Source organism: Numenius arquata, chromosome 1, assembly GCF_964106895.1.
Source record: "Numenius arquata chromosome 1, bNumArq3.hap1.1, whole genome shotgun sequence".
Lineage (NCBI taxonomy): Eukaryota > Metazoa > Chordata > Aves > Charadriiformes > Scolopacidae > Numenius > Numenius arquata.
The window spans coordinates 45,947,970-45,968,144 of NC_133576.1; the positions used below are offsets into that span (position 1 = coordinate 45,947,970).

At 35.7% G+C, this 20,175-nt stretch overlaps 1 protein-coding gene across 8 annotated transcripts in view; it reads right to left on the bottom strand.

The window, feature by feature from the left end:
• The window catches only part of KDM6A (lysine demethylase 6A), a 155,531-nt gene that overhangs the window by 41,636 nt on the left and 93,720 nt on the right, over nt 1-20,175 (bottom strand). For 2 of the 8 annotated variants that reach the window (XM_074146916.1, XM_074146835.1), the window contains exons 8-17: nt 17,693-17,727; nt 14,098-14,191; nt 9,130-9,256; nt 6,347-6,445; nt 5,756-5,975; nt 5,059-5,193; nt 4,462-4,617; nt 3,697-3,792; nt 927-1,031; nt 1-312 (exon numbers count right to left, since the gene is read on the bottom strand). The exon at nt 1-312 is cut by the window's left edge and continues 84 nt beyond it. In XM_074146916.1, coding sequence (XP_074003017.1) covers nt 1-312; nt 927-1,031; nt 3,697-3,792; nt 4,462-4,617; nt 5,059-5,193; nt 5,756-5,975; nt 6,347-6,445; nt 9,130-9,256; nt 14,098-14,191; nt 17,693-17,727 — 1,379 coding nt within the window. The remainder of the gene's footprint in view (nt 313-926; nt 1,032-3,696; nt 3,793-4,461; nt 4,618-5,058; nt 5,194-5,755; nt 5,976-6,346; nt 6,446-9,129; nt 9,257-14,097; nt 14,192-17,692; nt 17,728-20,175) is intronic. The other 6 variants (XM_074147401.1, XM_074147054.1, XM_074147008.1 and 3 more) reach the window with 6 other exon arrangements.

Consider the following 20,175-nt stretch of genomic DNA (forward strand, 5'->3'; position numbering starts at 1 on the left):
GTTTCGCTGCAGGTAAGGCACGTTTCCATTACTTCCACTTTCTGTTATGTGATTATTGCCTATCAAAATAGTGTCTGTACTACCCAGCGTTCTTGCTGTGCTGCAGGGAATGGGGCCTGCTGGAAAGGGTCCATTAGCCATAGGCTGCCCTGGGCAGGCGGGACGGATTCCACGCTGAGCGACATTAGGCACTCTGGTTAGAGCAACCTGCGGCTGCTGACCAGAGACAGAGTTTGTAGGCAGTGATGAATCAGCTGTTGGCCCATTAGGAATTCCAGTAGATCGTACCTGTGCAACTCCTGTTTGTCTCATCTAACAGAAGATGAACAAAGCACAAGAACATTAGCTGCAGAATTTAGAAAGTAAAGATCGTACAAGGTTTGTGCACTTTATTGCCCTTGTCAACTCCAATCTTACATTGATTTTAAGATCTTCACAGTTGCTTTTGAGAAATAAGATGACTGTCATGCTCACAAATGCATAGAGTGAATATTAAGGTAAAGCTATCAGTACACTTTTACTCTAGGCCCTTCAGTTTGAGTATTAGCGTTTTACTGCTAAAGTTGGATACTAAGAGAGAGAGAGAAGTTAACAATGAGAGGAGGAGAGATGTAATATGGCTTACTATAACTAAGTATTTTTCAACTAAGACTGCTTTTAGATGTGTCCACTCACTTTAAAGTGTGGCTTGAAAACTTTACAGTATCTGATAGCCCTATAATAAAACCCAGCTAAACCTGTTACGTTTCAACCAGTAAGCCATAATTATACTTTATACAAAACCCTGACTTATGTATGTATATGACTATGTAACGTAGTAAAGGGCATGAGAACTCTGTACAGTAAAAATTCTTCAGAATTCAAGAAACACAACAGACACTGTTACTGACAAAAGTTTTGTAGGAGAAAAATATTTGTGTTCTCACCTGCTGGTGTTGCTGCATCAAGACAAACTGACTCTCCAGCTGTTCCAGCATAAGTTTCTGTGCTGGATTTAGATTATTTCGGTTTGCACGCAGCTGTTCCAAGTGCTGAAAAAACAGCAGTACAGTTCAGAAACATTAAAATTGCATGTGCTTCTTAATAACTTTCTTGCCTACAATACTAGAATTTATCCATGAAGACAAGACTTGTAAAGCTGAAAACATGACTGAGATTTCTGTTGCAGAAAAACATCTGCCCATACACTGTGATGTAACCAAACTTTATTACTATTTACTAAAACTAAAGACACTTTCTAAATTATTTGACTGTATAAATATTATCATCACACTAAAATTAAGTGTGCTGGTACTGTAAAAGAAAAATACATTCAAGTATGATTATATAGAATTCTTATTATCATTATGTATGTTTTAACACTTATTTTTGTACTGTGCTATTCTTTTATTAGTACTGTCCAGCACAAAGCAAATTCAACCTATAGTCACACATTAAAACTTCTCCAGAAAATACAAAAAAACAAACCCAGAAAATCATACAATTACAGAGAACAATTTATTAAATTCTGATACTGAGCTCCTTCGCAACTGATAAAACTACCAAAAAAATCTCATCTTTATCCATCTTAATCTACTCAGCACACACCATCATTCTACCAGCAAACCAGCTGCTGTTGAGTGACATGGCATAAGTGCTGAAATTGTGGAACACAAAAGCACCATCTGAGAAGGAAGGGGGAATGTGTGGAGAGGAGGGCAAAAGTTGTGGTACGCAAAAGATGACATATAGACATTTTTATTGATTGTTTTTAAATACTAAGCTACTTCACATCATTTTAAATAAATCCTTTAAAAAAAAAAAGACAAACTCAAAAAACCCAAAACAAACCAAAAACCAACCCATAAACAAAACCCAAACCAAACCAAGCCTCACCAAAACCAAACACAAATCAGGTTTCTTTTAGTTCCTTTCAGGTCTGCATGTATTATTTTTCTACATCCTTCTCCTCTCCTTTGCTTTAATTATGCTGTATTAGTAATACATAAATTGAATTGAAGTGCGAGCATTAAATAAAGTGTAGCTCATTCTGCTTTGCACAATTGTATTTGCAAACTATCAACTAAAAGAAAATAGCCAACATTGTCTGAAAAAGTGGTTAACGATGGTTCACGCCAAACTCCCTGGATTAACAGTAGCTTCCATTCTGAAGTCTCTCTTCTGTGGGAGACTGCAATAAATAAGACTTATCTATCTATGCTTGTGAGATGAAAACAGGGTCACCGTGGGAGCGTGTGCACCAGGTACACAGAAGCCAAAACCAGTGCCCTTCAGCTGTCATTTTGCTTTTTAAAAAACTTCCAAATAGGGTAAGAGGAATCAGAAAGACTGATTTAGCACATATGTCAGCAGAGACACGTCTGCACTACTCTCCAGTGCTATGGGTGCAGAGGCTTTGTGGGCAGCACTGTTCTTGCTGCCCACCAGTCTGCAAAACCAACACCCATCCCTCCCTCCCCTGGCACGCTGCAGCCCCAGTGGCTACTGTGTGGCCATAGCCCTTTCCCCTTCTGCTTTTGTAAGCTGAGCCACTTGGTGTGTGTTCTTGTCCTGGCCTGAGGTAAGCAGAACCGATTTTCTTTTTGGTAATTTTACCATAACCATCCAGTCTCTGAGCTACCACTTTTAAAAGGCTGACTTAGAAGATGGAATAAAGATTCTATTCACCCTCATCTTGCATCCTATCTTTTTGGCTTTCCTATTCATATATGCTGGAACCTTGTTGAGCTATTGCCAGCAAATCCAGTGTATCGTACTTAGATAGAGAAGCCTACTTAGATACTTCTTAGATGATGAAGTTGGATCTGGAAATAGGTGAAACTAAAAAGGGGGGAAAGTAGTAGGATACAAAATAAGCAGAGACAAATAATGAGAATGCATGAAGAGAGAGACAGAGAAGAGTGATTAGGGAGGACCAAATAATAAAGCCAATATTGTTCAGATAAACAGCTGAAGAACAATATTAGAGTTGAGGAGAATACTGCTCAGTCAGTCAGAATGCCTTCTGTCTCAACACTGTGTTCCCTTCTATTTTTCCTCGCATCCAAAGCAGTATCTGTGATACATGGGTAAGAGTTTCCAGCAAGGCCTGATTTTCAAAATACGGAATTCTGCTGAAGCTCACTACAAGCCCTAACGAGCTGAAGAGACAACAAACCATCGTAACAAGGAAGACCTGAAACAAGATTTCAAAAATAAAATCTAGCATTTCACATAAATATATTAGCTGACATAAAATATAGAATATACATGTTTGTTTATGCAATTTGATACAAGAAGCTACCTCAGAGGAAAAAGGATATTACAATACTTCTACAACTCCTTCAATATCCCCCACACCACAGCAAGCAGCAAAATTTATTTGGCAGATATATGTGCATATTTGCGTATCTATCTCTAAAACATCGTAAGAAAAAAGAATTACTGTATGTTCTTACTTCATAAATTATAGAATTCATATAAGGTAAGCTTTCAGTTTCTGCTAGAGATCATTTATTTTATCACAGAACTGATCTCACATGGAGAAGCCATAAATATTAGCACAACTTGAATTATATTGTGGGAGTTATTTGGGATGTATTGCACATTGAATTTTGGAAATGTGAAACCAAAAACATTCCAGACTTACTTTCTTAAAAGGAAGAAAGAAAGAAACAAGAAATATACAAAGCTTCTAGAGATCTTCAACATACCTACCTGTAATTTCTGTGGTGTCAAGCACCAAGAATGAATTTGTTGCTGTACAGGAGGGTGTGACACTGTATGGCCACTGCTCCAAACATCTGAAGTATTCTGAGAGAATCATAGAATCATAGAGAGAGAACATTACATTAAAATGTGTGACTATCAAAGGGTCAGCATTATTTCTTTTACTATCTAGATTTTACTTTACTTATGAAAGAACTAGTCATTGTTTCAAGAATAACAATATAAACAAATAACATACTAAAACATGCCAAGTCTCATTCTACCATTCCCAGAGTATCAGAGTAGTCAGAGGAAAAACTTAAATAGTATCTAATATCATAATAAGAAACAATCAAATCAAATTATGCAATTAACTTAAATGTACACTACTTTTAAAACTGAATACTTTATCTACTGTAACACTATTACATGATGATGAAACACTTGGATTTTAAATATAAGCAAAGGCAATAGACAGGATGACATGATCGTCTCCCTCTCTATCATCGGACTATGATTGTACATTTTCACTTATATAACTATGATAGTAGTATAGTGCCACCGATCTGCGCTGCCCTTATGCACTTCCTGTCTGAACTGTAACCTCGTTAAACACACCACTGAAAAATGTTTTTTAAAGTTTCTAAAAACATTCCCCACCTTGATGCCAAAGGATTAAAATTTACAGCACAAATTCTGTGCATGCTGCATCATTTTAATGCATATCTCCATATAATTTTGGTAGGGGGCTCTTTAGTTCATCAGAATATATACCTTTGTTGGACTAGATGTTCTTTTCCTCTTGGCAGGACTGGTCAGGTCATCTACTTGGCTAGAAGGAATCATGTGTAGTGGCAAGGATTGCTGTGAAATTGGTGTTTGAGTGAGGCCTAGTACAGGTTCAGTATTTGGATGATGAGGTTTACAAGCCTAAGAATCACAGAAGGAAGACAAAAATATGGTTCTATATATTCTTAATTCTTTCCTTTAAATTATATATTTTAACAGCCCACATATATTAAAAGGGCTGAGTAGATATTCTGAAGCTGATCTCAATAACTGAAAAATCAGTTTCCATATGGTCATCAATGGAGGAATGTGTACCTTTCATGGGATTATTAAACCACTGCAGCATTTCTATTTAAGATGAAATCTTTTAAAATCATGAAAATCCACAAAGGTTCTAAATTGGTACCCCCATATTTCTCCCATATTATGGGGAGCTTCTTGATCTAATATCCCTTTGCAAATAAATCAAAGGCTTTTTATTAATGAAAGCCACTCCTGTGCTCAATAAAATAAGCTTGACCACTACCGATTGTAAAGAACCCTTAAAGCTGGGCACCTGCAGAACATAACCCAACTTCTCACCTGCTGTGCTGTGTTCATGGCACCCTGCCTGGAGGTAAGCTCTGCGGGGATTGGTAGGCTCCATGCCTCCTCAATACTAGGAAGTAATTTAGTTTTATTCTGTAGACTACCTTGTGGAAGGTTACACAACTGAGCCTAGGAAAAATTATGTAAAAAGCAAATTTAACACAAGCCTACTTTAGTAAGAGCAAGTCCATGAAATCTTCCTAAATGCTGTAGCTAATTACGTCTTAAAGAGAGGATAGATTTAAAATTTGGGGTTTTAGAAAGGTGCTAAGTATAAAGAGGGTAACCAGAATATAAACCTTTGTGAGAATCAGAACAAAGATGAGCTCTGGATTCAGAGGTCTCATAATTCCTTTTTTCTGAAATTGCAAACAAGAGTGAAAGATAGCGTTGTGTGCATTCTCTCTATATGTTATGAGAACTTAAAAATGTAGACAATACAAAGAAAAAAGCAAAGTGATGTAAAACAGTATGCTTTGATTAAATGTGCAAAATAGGGTCTATAAGGAATTAAGTTCCACTTAAAAATGAAGAAATAAAATATTACAGGCTATGATATGTTTACAATACATATGAAAACAGGTTATACACATCACAAACAATTGCACGTTAAACTTGTGTGTTACTTCTCCCCTCCCCTCTGCTCTGTATTTGGAAGAGTATTTCCCGCTTCTTAAAATGTTAGTTTTACCTGTAAATACTTTATCCGTGCTGCAAGCGCAGAGGTATTACTACAATTTTTGCTCCTAGTTGCATTTAAGTAGCATTTAATGGCATCCTGAGGCTGGTTGCAGGACTCATAGAGTGTGCCTAGGTCCATCCAGGCTGCAGCATGGCCATGGTCCAATTGTACAGCACAGATATAGGCCTGTAAAGCATCCATAGGCTGATTTTGCTGTTGATACAGCACACTGAATAGAAAGATTAGTGAAGTTGAGAATTAATAACAAAGTCAAAATACAAACAAGTCAAATATACACCCACCCAATACCCTTCATAAACTTTGCTATTATATAAACCACAGTAATAAGCACATACAATAAATAAAATCTTAACATGCAAAGTTTATATACATATCACATTCAGTATTTTAAAAAAATTGAGACAGCAAATTTAAATTTATTAGTTGAACTTCAAATCAGACAAGTCTGACAACATGAAGGTATAAATAAAAAAGACTTAAGGTCTCCTTGAGAGCACAAAAGAGTTAAAAAGCATATATTCTTTATTTACATATATTAGCATTGATTTATATCACTGTATTACCCTATATCATTCTTACCCTATAGAACACCATGTATCTGCACTTGCTTCTGATTTATCAATAGATTGCCTATAAGATATAAAGGCATCCTGAACTTTCCCAATACTTGAATAGCACCTGGGAGAAGAAAAAAAAAAAAAAGAACTTTGGTAATATTTATAGAAGGTAATCGTTGAGGATGGTTTACCAAGACTGATCTGATAAATGTTTTGTCACAAAAATACATACTCATCTAGATGAATCCAAAACATTTGCTGCTTCTGAACACCAGGCATAAGCGGACTCCAACATCTTAATCACATGTATTACTAATCATTTATTTGAGAAGTACACCAAAACTGCTTAAACCTCAGCTTACTGTATTTGTAAGAAAGAGTCATAACATATTTTAAAGACTTACATTTCTTTCATTTGTGGTAACATCACTAAATAAGTACAGTATTTACAATATTTATCTACAGACAGCATTATAAAGAAACAATTAAGTTACCTATTTTATCAAACACATGGTTATGAAACTTCACGTTCTATAAGAAAAGTTTCAGAATTATTAAGAGATATTGACTAACTCTATCAGGATGGTTCTTGATTGCCTATGAAGCTTTTTATGTGCATTTCTCACATCTCAATAACATTTCAAATAATGACCAACAAGCCACTAAGTTTTAGTGCATATATAGAGCATAATTTTTTGTAAAAATCTTGCTGGTTTGGATTTTTTTGTAATTTCTTACTTGAGTATTTTTCACATACAAATTCAAACATATTCTGGCATTATAAGTAGAAATACCAGAACTCTAAAGAGAATTACAGTTATATCACAGGGAATAATACCTACCTTTTTAAAATTAAAAGTTTCAAATAAATACAATATTAAAAATATAAATACATTTACTAGTTTAATCTACAACAGCTCTGCTTCTTATATTGTTTGTAGTAAGTTTCCTTGTTGGAAAAAGAACTGACAACTTTCAAAACATATAAATAACAACAGCAAATTTACTCTAATAGAAAATAAAAACCAAGCAGAACAGTACAGGTAAAGGTTTGTCAACCACACTACACTCTTTCATGTATTCTTGAGGCACACTAGGAAAGGAATACAATAAAATCTAGCAGTACTTTGCCTAAAAACATCCATTAAGGTCTGAATACAATGTTTCAGAAGATCATTTTAATCACAATCTAACCCAGTTTCCAATAGACACATTTCAATCTGTCTGCTTATCAGATACATGAAGACTCTGATTAGGATAGCACTAACATTAAGCACCCAGCAAAAAAAACAGGATGATGAATTTTCTTCAGTGGTGGTGCTATCCAGTTTGGACAACCGGCAGAGGAAGGAATAACACAAGGGAATACATGAGGAGGGGAAAAAAAGGAAGAACAAATGGACAACCCTGTTCCTTTCTTCTTCTGCCAGTGTACGGACTGGAAGAATGGGGCACAGAAACATTTTTGCTCTACTCCTCCCTGTAAAGTATAAGAGATGCTTCCACTAGATTTGCCCTGCCACTTTCCTGCATTTCTCCCTCTTGTTTGTATAGTCCTAGGTTTCACTCTAACCACACGAAAGCCATGGCACCATAGAAGCACGAGTATGGCAGCTGGGCACACAAACTTCATGGAGCCCTGGCTGTGTCCTGCTGCTGTGTAAGAACTGAACTAGCTCAAGGCACACGCAACGGGACTACCAATCTAAAAACAGGATTTTAGCCCAGTGGATGATAAGATGATCCCTGGTTCATTTTCCCTTTTCCCTCCACACCTGCTCTAGCCCCTCTGCCCTTCACACCGAGTGCCGGTGTTTGTCCCTTAGCCTGCAGACAGCTGGTCAAAGAGCCCTGTCTTACAGGAACAGCTGGAGGAATATAATTAGGATGACAGAAACAAAAGTGGGTTCCAGTTGTATGTGCCCAGAACTTCCAAGCAAGTCAGCTGGAAGATACTGAGGTTAGGATATTAATTTTACTTTGCGTAATTCCTTTCTAATGTATTTCTCAACAGAACTGATCTGTTCACATACGAACTTGAACTGCCCTCAAAGCTTTCTCCAAAACCTGATCATTTCAAGAGTTACTGCTGGTTTGCATAAAGTACTCTATTTTCTTAAAAAGGAGACCAAGAAGAGCCATCTAATTTACAGGTTTTACATCTTGGAATAAGTTAGTTTTCAAGTAACAACTACTGTCTGAAAGTACAGCATTAATACAACACTTAAATAGATATTATAATGAATCTGAGCTATCTTGGCCTAATATTTAGTTGCAATATACACTGTTTATAAATGGATGTATACCTGGGAAAATATTTGTATTTTAGTGCAAAAAAATGATTGAAATTAGAAGAATTCTGAGAAAATAAAGAGATAAAAGAACTATGAAAAAGGTATGAAGAAAAGTAACAACATTTACAGAGAATTTACAAAAAAAAAAAAAACCAAGAAAAAAAAAAAGAGAACAGAAGGTGTGGTAGGAGGAGGAACAACAGGTAAAACCAGGCAGGGCAAACTCAGATTACTGTAAATGTGTAGACTGAATAATAACTACAAAAAAAGCAGGACCACCTGCATAACATACTTCATTTTAACTTCTAATCTATATTCATCCCAAATATGTTAGCACCTTGTCTTTTTATACACTTTCCAGAACACTAGACTTCAGCAGATACATACATCCTTTCCCTTCATTTTTCCTCTGAAACTATGAAGAAGAAAAACAATGTAAGATACTCATTATTGTGAGTATCCTCAATAAATTTACAAATATAGTTACAGCGTCTATAAAGTCATTTCTCACCTTCCAAGGAAATACCAGGATTGACCAGAATTTGGATCTGCTTCTAGAGATTTCTGGAGATACTGTATAGCATAGCTTTCCTTGGTTGCCTTGTCTCCAAGCTGATCCACGGTGTGATGCATCCAGCCTACAAAAAGAATCCATAAACGGCAGAAGTGAAATTCCCGAAGACCATTTAACATTTGGCACAGCAGGATATTCATAACATTAGTTCCTCTTTAAAAATAGGAATATCAAACAATAATATCACTTACACATAATTTTACGAATTAAACTTTTAAACATTTTTAAAGTTCTATACAAAAATTACAGGTCAGAAGGACCCTAAGTCAAAATTACTTTCAGGTAATTTTAAGGAATTTTTTTGTTTAAATAATTTTCTACAAGGTTAGTAGCACAATTACGAACTGCTCAATATTCTACTATAAAATGTTAATCTGAAAATGTTAACTCTTTCCTCCTCTGAACACAGATACCTTCCCTGTCGTTGTGCAAAACGCCACCAATCTCCCTGTATAGACATCCAGTGTCTGTATATTATGTTCAGTTTACTCCTTTTCTAAATCCTTGTATTTATCCCATATCTACATTTGGACAATTCCCCAACAGAACATCAGTAAGAATTTTTGTATCTCCACTTAAATCTTTCTTACAATGTCATTCCATTTCCATTGCTACAACATCCTTTCTGTTCACCTTGACAAACTCAATCATTTCTTATCTACATAACAAATTCTGCCAAAAAGATAACTTTATTTCCTCATGTAACCACACAACATATTTGTTCAAATGCCTTTTTTTCTTTCATTACGTTAGACAAATTATACATCCCCACTTTAAAGGCCTCCCCCAATCCATGCTCCCATATAATCTTTTTCATGCTATTAAAATGCATCTCGGCTCTAGCACCGATGCAAGGCTTAGCTACCATTTCAAATAAAGCACCTTCATCATCTTCTCAAGCAGCTCCTCATCTATCTTTATGCTTCCATGGTATTCCTTTAAGCAGCCACAAAATCATCTCACTGCCATTAACATCATGAGTACAAGGAAATCCTTTGTAGCAGGCAGCTGGCTTGCTGAAATCACTATATACCACACTGGTCAACAATGTCTTGCTGTGCACTTATCTCCATGTATTTGTCTTAACAATCCACTGCTTTTCAGCCAACATTTGTAAAACCTAAGATGTGACAACAGATTGTCCCTATGTTTTTATAGTGCCCCACCCATAAATGGTCCCTTGTGGAATGCTATCATACCAATTTCATAAAATATCCAAGGTTTGTACAAAGTTTTAGTTACTTAGAGTTGTACACACAGCCTGCTCTAAATGTTCATTTAAAACCTCCGTTAGCTAAACTTCAGCACCCTAAGCTTATCCTTTTCAATATATTCTAACTACATAAACAGGTAATACTACTCAAAAGATCCAAATCAGATTCTGATCTCATCTGAAATGCTAGAAAAAGTAGACAAGGCTGAGAACTGAATTGATGAGTATTTGCAGCCTTACTCACTCTCTGTAATTAGACTATACCTTAAGTATTTCACTCTATCTGTTCTATACAGCTTATTTTTTATTCCATGGACTAATCATTTGTTAACAGTCACAGCGACACTTTTGCAAATGAAGGGTAAACTTCCAATCTTTAAAAAAGGCAGTCTAAAAGAAAATTGTATCTATTTATCAACATTTGCCTAAGGCGTTTTAAGAAGTATCACTTAGAAACTGTGGTCAGAAGCAGAAGTCTGACTATTTCCTGGGCTGCAAGAAATGTCAGGTTAGGAACCAAGTGGTTACAGTGCTGAAAAAAAAAAAGAGTACTTTATCTTCTCTGAAGATGGACCAAGACAAAACCCTACCCATCAGGAAAAAAAAAAAGAACAAAAAACTCAATGATTTTTGCAGAGACGTTTAACATAAACAACTTTCTCTCATGGACTTCATAAACAAGCTATGATTTTGATTCAAATCCCAAGTCGCTGAAGTTCTTAAGCATACAGAAAATACCCATGCTTTAAGAAAAAAAGGCTTATGTGAGGGTGGTTATCAGAATGCACCTGCATAACTGTACATTAAGGGTAACGGTACTGGGTGCAGTGTCAGGCAAAGCCTGAGATAAAGGTAAAGGTTCAGGGATTATAAACAAGGGTAAAAAAAGACATTAAACAACTTCCTGAATCTTTGGAAATGTTGTGTGGTGATGCCTATTTTCTTGTTTCATCAGAACCTTGCTGGACTGAAAGATAACGTGTATCTTCAGGAGATTTTACCAAGATTCACTGATAAAAAGATAAGAATGTACTTCTAGGAGACAGAAATGAGAACTAGCAATCTCTATCTAGTTTCGCTGCTGAAACAAGGGTTGCTTCCCCATTTTATCTTCCTGTGCAGGGAGGTAAAAAGGGCAGAAAGCAAGACAGAGGCTGCAGGAGAACAGCCGTAAGTTTTCTACTAGAATAGCACAGGTAAAAGAAGCTGGATGTCTCTCCTCCTCATGCATAAAACAAAGAACGTTCAGAAAGAAGGTGATGGAAAGACGCTGGTAAGCTGTGCTGTTGCCCATTTGCAAGGTCTGACTCAAATTCTCAACTAGCACAGAGACTGCTCTTCCACTCTTGGGACATTTTTAGCATAATAAACAAAAATGCAGATTCTGTCCATACTTCACAGATGTCCCATGCTCTCTTCCAGGTCTTTACAATCCAATTTGTAACAAATCCTCATGTTGCTTCAGTAAGAGGATGTGCTAGCCCAGCTCATGCTGCAGGTTTTTTTATGCTGATCAATCACTCTCATGCTGAACTTGTGGGAATTGCTTTGTCCCCAACAAACTTCATCTCAGTCTCTGAAGAGACGAGCCTCTTTAGCATTTTGTGATGTCTCATGCAATTTGTGGACATCACTTAGGGATGCCCCTAGCCAAAAATCATTGGGAGAGTGCTTTGGGAACCTCTATGCAGATGCTTACGTTGTTCTTACACTCTTCCTTATGCAACTGCTGAGTGCAATTGGAGAAAGAAAACAGAGACAGATTTGCTCTTCAGTCTCATTAATTTGATGTAATTTTAGGCAAAGTGGCGAAAAGAATTGTTGTCTGGAAAGCAAATGAAATGGCACAGAAGAAGAAACAAACTGCTCTTATCCAACAGATCTTACTGTTACATCTACCTGAATTAGTCAGCATGCATTAGCTCAAATGGGTATGTATTTAGCTGAGAATTACAGGATTCTTCTCCACAGTGACCTGCTTTGGAAACCAGCAACAAGAGCAAAAATGTTAATAATTGTCTCACAAGACATCTGAACTTGCCTAAATTTCAACTCTGGCTCAATAAACATTAACTAGCTAAGGAAAATAAACAAAGGGTACTTTCACGTCAAAATGATTTTTCTGTTGGAGTTTAAAAAAAAAAAAAAAAAAAAAAAAAAAAGAAGTTCAACACAGAAATACTGGGTTTGCCAGTAGCATTCTGGCAAAATTCTATTATTTTTTCTAAGCAGCAGTGCAGCGCACCACCCAGACTATGCTTCCTGAGGTGTTTTTATTACCACCTGCTAGAGACTAAATATGCAGTAAGCACCATACTCTGATAAATACCACTGTAACAGCGAGAAGCAAAAGAAACAGTATTATTCCTTGAATGTTCTGTTAAGATCACTCTGTCCCTTTCTCCACATAGAAGCTACCCACACTCCGAAACTATTTAGTCAGCATAGGTCACCTAAAGGGAGTTAATCCAGTTTTTAGGCAGCAGACAATTCTCAAAGTCATTGTTCTTCTTGATAGCATAGAGACCTGTGGCAGGATTTTACGAATACAACGACGAGCCTTTGCTTCTATTGTGGCAACAGACATCAGAGTTGAAAAAGCATTGGTCAGCTATTTTAGGAAGCCTGTCTTCACTGCTGACAACTTATATTAGGTGGGATAATACCAAGTTAAAAAAATATTCAAAGGGGATATTGAAATATAAGCAACCCTGTCATGTGACAGCAAAAAGATCAGCACCAAGTCCTGCAGTGAACTCCTCCAGCAGTATCATTTGTGATTTCACACAGAATAATCAAAAGCTAAACAAATTAGCCCACTCCGAATCCATACACAACCTGCATTACAAAAAAAAAAAGCAAGCATTGTGGCCATATCTTACTGCCAGTTATTAATTTGAATTAAATGACCACTATGTGAAGGTGGGGTGGGGGAAATAAAAATGGGCATAAGCAGGCTAAATTAATATTTAGAATAATAAATTAGATGAAGAACATGGAGAAAGTGAATGAAGAAGTTTTGCACTGGGCTGAACAATTTTAACAAAATATTCTGGAAATACTTTTAAGGCGCATAGGACAAAAGTAATTTATTCTACCCACTCATTAGAAATTTTGGTCTAAAAATTATTTATCAGCTTTCTATAAATATGGAGGATGGCAGTTTTTTTTAAAAAAATAATACTTTTTCTCTTTTTACGTGATTTCTTTTACGGAATCTGACAATAAACTTTTTTAGTCACAGAAATAGGTTTTTGTTATGTTCTACAATAAAAGAGAAAGAAAAGACAAAATTTTCATTTGCGATGTTCTTCTATTCTGCAACAGAGAAGAGTACTTTGGGTTACTGCATTTAGCCTGACTATTCAAGGGATTTTCTCAGAGGCAGAACAGAGAATACAGAATTCTAACTGCTGCACTCGTTCTCTGAAAGACCACCCCCTCATTGCCCAAAACTTGTAACGCACATACTGTAGCAAGTCTAAGAGCTTTTTAATTTTGTAAGTTTAATTAAAATCTTTTCCTCCTCTCTTATTTGCTTAATTATCTACTGTTATGCATTCTATTTTGGGTGAAAATCTCACGTATCATAATCAGTGTCTTAGACTCACTTTAGAGCCTTAAAAAACACTGCTGAAGGTGAAGATGGAAAAAAAGAAACACACAGGAAAATAAAAGTTAATTTTACATACCTAACTGCTGTAAGACAGTTGCTTTTACTTGTGCAGGAAGGTTTTCGATCTGCAAAAGCTGTTCATAAGCTTCCTTTGCAGAGTGATACTTTCTCTGCAAAAGGAAAAAAGTAAATGGATTAATCATAAAGCTTACAACAGATCACCAATAGCAATGATTTCACAGCACTGACAGCACACAAACACATTGACAAAAAAATCTAGAACTTTTTTTTTTGCATACAGTGCATATGAAAGCTTTAAGAGTGACTTATATATATGGTAAGAGAATAACTTTCATAAATATAGTATTTAATATAAATTGACTACTTAAAGTAATTGAGGGAGATTTGCAAATTATTGAATTTGGTCAACTCCTCATACATGCATTATGCTCCTTACGCTAAAATGAATATACTGCTTTTTAAGGGGAATGCTTGAATGTGAGTCTACATCTGAAAAAGCCCTACACAAATTCCTCCCAGGAAATTCGTAACAGAAATGAAGATCCTTAGTAATTGGTGGCTGGTGTGATTTTGCCTCTCTCTTTCCTTCAGTATATTTGAACTGCCTTTTCAACATATTTGCTGTCCTGTTAAGAGTTCCATCATATGTAGAATTAAAACATATCCATGGATTATGCCTGGAGAATGAAGGTATGCCATCTTATTATTTGCTATATAGTTTAAGTGTGCCTAAATCATGGAAACATTCAATTCTTAACTTCCTATATGAACAGGTCTTGATATAGAAAACATACTTCCAGGTTAGGATGGTGGTCTTTAGTCTTAATTGACTTCTGGAATAGTATCAGCTGGTTTGTATATATTGAAGGTAGACTTCTCGATAGATGAATTGTTTTGTGATCATGTCGGCATTTATCTTTGCGTTACCCTAACAATATTTGTTTAACCGTTAACGTATCTAAAATTAATTTTTTTGTTCCTCCGCTTCCACAAAAGTCTAGAAGATATAAATGTTGAGGGTCTTATCAAGAGTACTTTTTTTTTTTAACATTCTAGAAATTCTATACAATTTTTAAAGAAAAATATGCTTTCAGATAATTCAACATTAGGCTTAATTCTGGCATTTATTTACTAAAATAAATGGGGCCACTTAGATGCAAATGATCATGACTTAGTTACATTTGTTTTATGCAAAGAGTACACAGTACTGACTACTGGTGTTTTAAAAGGGTCAACTGAGAAGAAGACTAAACAATATAAATATCTATCACAAGTTAAAAATGTTATTAGGTTCTTGAGATCTCACAATCACAAAAGACAACTCTGTTGATTTTAAAACCTTATTCTAGTCAGGAAGAAAAATTAAAGCAGCAATTACATACTTTCAAATGGAACAAGGGGAAGTTGGTAGAAAAGATTTTAAATTGGTGTTCATGAAATGCAGACAACTGGTAAGAAAACAAATAATATAAATAAATAAAATATCCATGTCCAGCAAAATAAAAACAATCAGGAAAAAATTTTAAACCTGGCATTGGGAACAAAACTTGTCATTTATGACTATGAAGGATAAGCAAATGAACATAAGTTCACTGTACAGCATGACGGCAGAGGCAGCAATCTGGATGTTAAATAGGTAAACGTGAGTGCCTAATATTCACAGTTTGAAAAAGATGTTTACATGCTTGGGAGCATTCAGAAAGTCCTATTAAAATAGGACTAGATCTAGAACATTTTTTACTTTTATTTGTTGTATTATTTACCCTTTAGAAATCTGTCTACATGTATGCCTTAAAATATTACAGAAAACTGTCATGTTTACATTGGGTTTTATTTAGATATGTTAATTCCAAAGATCCAAAGTCCTAGATGTTTGGCTGCATCATGGACGGTCTTAGATATGGGAAGAGGGAGGGGAACCCAACACAAGATCTTTCTTTAGACACCGTATAAGCTACCATCCTAAATAGTAGAGGGACTCACACTTCCACAGATGTAAGAATACAAACTAGCATTAAACACCAGAAAAAATCACTGCTAACTCTTATCAGCACCAGGCTATTCTCTTGTTCAGAGGCTGGCAACCCATCATTTAAAATCCAGTACGGTGATGTACATTATTAAGGAACGAATTAACTCTTTCATTAACTACTAGACAGTAGATAATTTTCAAATATATGGAGAGGGTCAGGAAACTGTAGAACTGTGTCCTTTAAAAGAAACCAAGCAACCAGCCTGCCTCCAAACACACCTCTTCCTTATGTCAGAGGTAATACCCAGAATGAAGTCAAGACCCTAAGTTTCTCAAATTCCAGAGAAGAGGATACCACTCATGACCAGAACAGTGAGACAAACCAAGTCTAATAGCAGAACGCACTGAAATTTTTTTGCTCCGACTTCCATTAAAATAAAACTTGCCTTGCCTACAATTGTCCGTCAGAAACCATAGCTTAAGCACTTGTAACTTTGGTCACACAATTATATAAGGCACCTGGCATGGTGACCTGGGGCGTTCGACTTTCTATTTTACTCTAGCAGATCAAAAGAACTAAGGTGCTGAGGATGCTTTGTTATATAAACCTGTCAGATGTGCTCCAGTGCTCAGAACGAAATCTGGACAGTGGCCAGTTAAGAACTGTAACAGTCTATGAAGTTTCTTAATGGTGTTTTTGGGCGGAGGGGTTCTGTCTTGTCATATAGCTCTTGCACAAAAAGCATTCAAAAGAAAAATATCTTGTTTATCAAATTTACAAATTTTATTTATATCTAAGTACCTAAAGTCATTTTTTACCATGCCATCAAAAGACAGCACTTACTTTATCAAGCTACTTTTCAACTGACTGAAAATGTAGTTTATCTCTGCCATCCATTTTAATTTCAATAGTTTTTGTTTTCATGTCACATCACTTCCTTAGTCCTATAGTACCTATAAACATGATAAAAGGGCATACAGTCTGCATTATATGACCAGTCAGTCAAATTACAATATGCAATAGCTATTTCAGTAGATACTTGATTTTAATTTACTCATATTCTGGAATTTAATTATATTCTTATATTCTGGTTTTAATTTACTTATGTTTCTGGTAAGCGTTCATTAATTTCCCAATAGATTCACCTAAACTCGGTGGTAGGGTTTGATACAGAATTAATAACACAGCTTTATGTGCTGTTTACCTCAGACCTCAAATGTTTCTGTCATGTATGTTCAGCTAAATTTGAAAACTTCATGTCAAATGTACTTAAAGGCACCTGGGCAAATGGCTAGACTTGACTCTCTGTTTGTGTATGTATGAGAAACAATAGGAATCTATATGAATTGAGAAACTATGTATTTTTTATATCTATATAAAACTTTTAAAATATATTATCTCAGAAGAATTTCACTAGAAGTTATGTTTAGGGTTTTTTTGTACTCAACCTGGGAGACTAGTAAATACGCAAGTTTATTGAAATAGCTACTCCATTTTATAGCATGACAGTCCACATACAAAATACTTTTAATTTAGCCAAAGCAAATAAAGTTTCTTTAGTGATTTGAGACATAATCCTAACTTTACAAAAGCATCTATAATCTGAAATCCACAGACTGATTACATCATATAGTTAGAAACTCAACCACACTTTATAAAAAGGAGCTTAAAGCTTACCTGGATTTCATATAAGTGGGCAATGTGAAACTGAACTGTAAGAGTAGGAAAATCAAAATTATTAGTTTTAATAAGTGACAACCACAATTACAAAGTTTTTTCAAGTGAAGGATAAACGGCATTTCAAATTTATCAATGCAAAACCAAGATAAATTACATTTTGAAGATACAAAAAAAAATTTATTTGTTTACATTGATATTTTATGCTTAATATTACAGAACTGACAGAGAATGAATATCTTTCCTAACAAAGCATTAAGACTGCAAACAGATATTGCAGAAAGGCAGTCCATGGATTTTATTTGTATTCTGAAATGCAGAGCCATTAACCTTTCAGTAACTTCGCAATCAAATCTCTTTAAGCAGAGATGCACAACAAGAAATGCAGGTAATATTTTCTGTACATAACTGAGTTAGAAACAAAGACTTATTTTTTATTTTCATTCAATTGCCAAGGGACAGACTAGCTGGGTTACAGAACAGAAAATTACGGTATACACTGACAGCTTTATATAGAATCTTAAATTTAGGTATTTTTTTCCTCTTTCAGAATTGTCCTTCCCTTATTAAACTGAACTAAAAGCGTTAATTACAGATGGTATTCTGATCATTACTGTAAAGCATCTTAAATTCCTCATACGAATTGCACAGAATGCTGTGATACTACTAGCAGCTCTCAGAGGCAAGAAAATTGCTAGTTGAAGAAAGAAAATGAAATCTCTGGGAATGATGAAATGAAAGCAGAGGGAAAATTATCCTCATGCTGCTGAAATGATTAAAGAAAAGTGGAGTGCCTGATCTCTACAGCTTGAGAACTGCTAACCTAGACTAGCCATCAACTGGTAGATACCTAAAGCTAGTTGAGATAAACGCAGTCCTTATTCTGATTTGATAAGAAAGGAAAAATTCCTTTGAGACAGACTTTTGCCTGATGTTCTCGAGGACTACAAGTAAGGAAGTATCTGTGTTTGAGCCAAGCTCAGTTATTTCCATTACACAGATTTCTTTCTCTTGAAGCTACAGAATAGTGTGACACAGGGGTTTATACAGGTAATTTGGAGTTCCAGGGTTTCTCTGTGGGTCATAAAGGAGGGGAAAAGCTCCCTTTGTGCACTGTTTTGTCCTTCACTATAAAGAAGGTAGCCTAGTGCGCTTCAGAAACCAGGTCATAATGAAATGCATCATCTGAAACTTTAATAAACTTTTTGTGTTCCTTGCTAAACGGCACACAACAGACCCATTATGTTTGCCATATCATCAAACTCCACTCTGTACTGATGAAAGAAAAACCTCTGCTTTTGTTTTGGGAGTTCATTATCTAAAAAAAAGTCCCCTCAGAGCAAAACCCCTTCAGTGTGAAAATACAAAAGGAAGCCATGCCATACAGGGGAAAGAAATTAAAGATGTCACATTAGAGATTGCCTAAATAGAAAGACGTGCTTAGTACTCAAACATTTCTGCTAGGAACACACTCATTATAATGCTGTTACTCACCCAGCCTTTAGAAATGAAAGGGGTAGGATTAAGGCAATCTCAAGCATTTACGTGACAGTACCCAACCCCCTGCGTCAGACTGCAAGGTTCTCCTTCTGCTAAGCAGTACAGGAGAACCTGACAAAGTACCTCTCATTCCTCTTCAGTGGCTACCTTTGGGTAGACATGGGACTGTACATCTACATAAATCTGGGGGCAGAGGGGACTGTGGGCGAAGGGTTAGGAAAACCTTACAAAAATTCAGAGAGACAGTGAAAACCGAATATGAACTAACATGCAAATAATAAAGAATCACATATGTGGGAGAAAACAATAAAAGCCTATTGACGTAGGAAGAATTTTGCAAGAAATATTACAAAATTATCTGTGCCTGCTCCTGATAAGTGGCAAAGCTTTAGAGAAGACCTTGTAGTACAGCTGGCTCCTTAGCACCGATACAGCCAGCAGTTTCACCCCTGTAAACAAACCCTCTTTCGTTACCCTTGCTGATAGAATATTCACAATTCCATTCAGCTCTGAATTAAAGAAATACAAAAATGCTTTTAAATACTTTATCCAGTGCTTCTGAACTTAGACTTAGGAGGTAACTTAAGCTCAACACCAAGAGCAGCATGAAGGTCCTTTAAAAACTGAGGGAGTAATTTCATTCACAACCATCTGTCTTTTAATTCTTACAGATGTCAAAACATGCAGGAACGTATGTTTATTCCTGCATACAAATCCACTAACTATGGATAAATACCTGCAGGATGCTCTGTAACAGCCTAGAGTATATACTGCATATGATAGATCATACTTCACTAAAAGATTAATGTGTTACAGACTAATATATAGTTGGCACCTAATAAAACAAATAATCAAATTTCATTTTGTACTTTTTCTTACTTCAACAGCATAAGGCTGATTTTGAGTTTTCGATCTATAAATGGCATTAAAATGATCGCTGAAAAATGACAGATTACCAAGACGCCTCAAAGTTTGGCACAAGC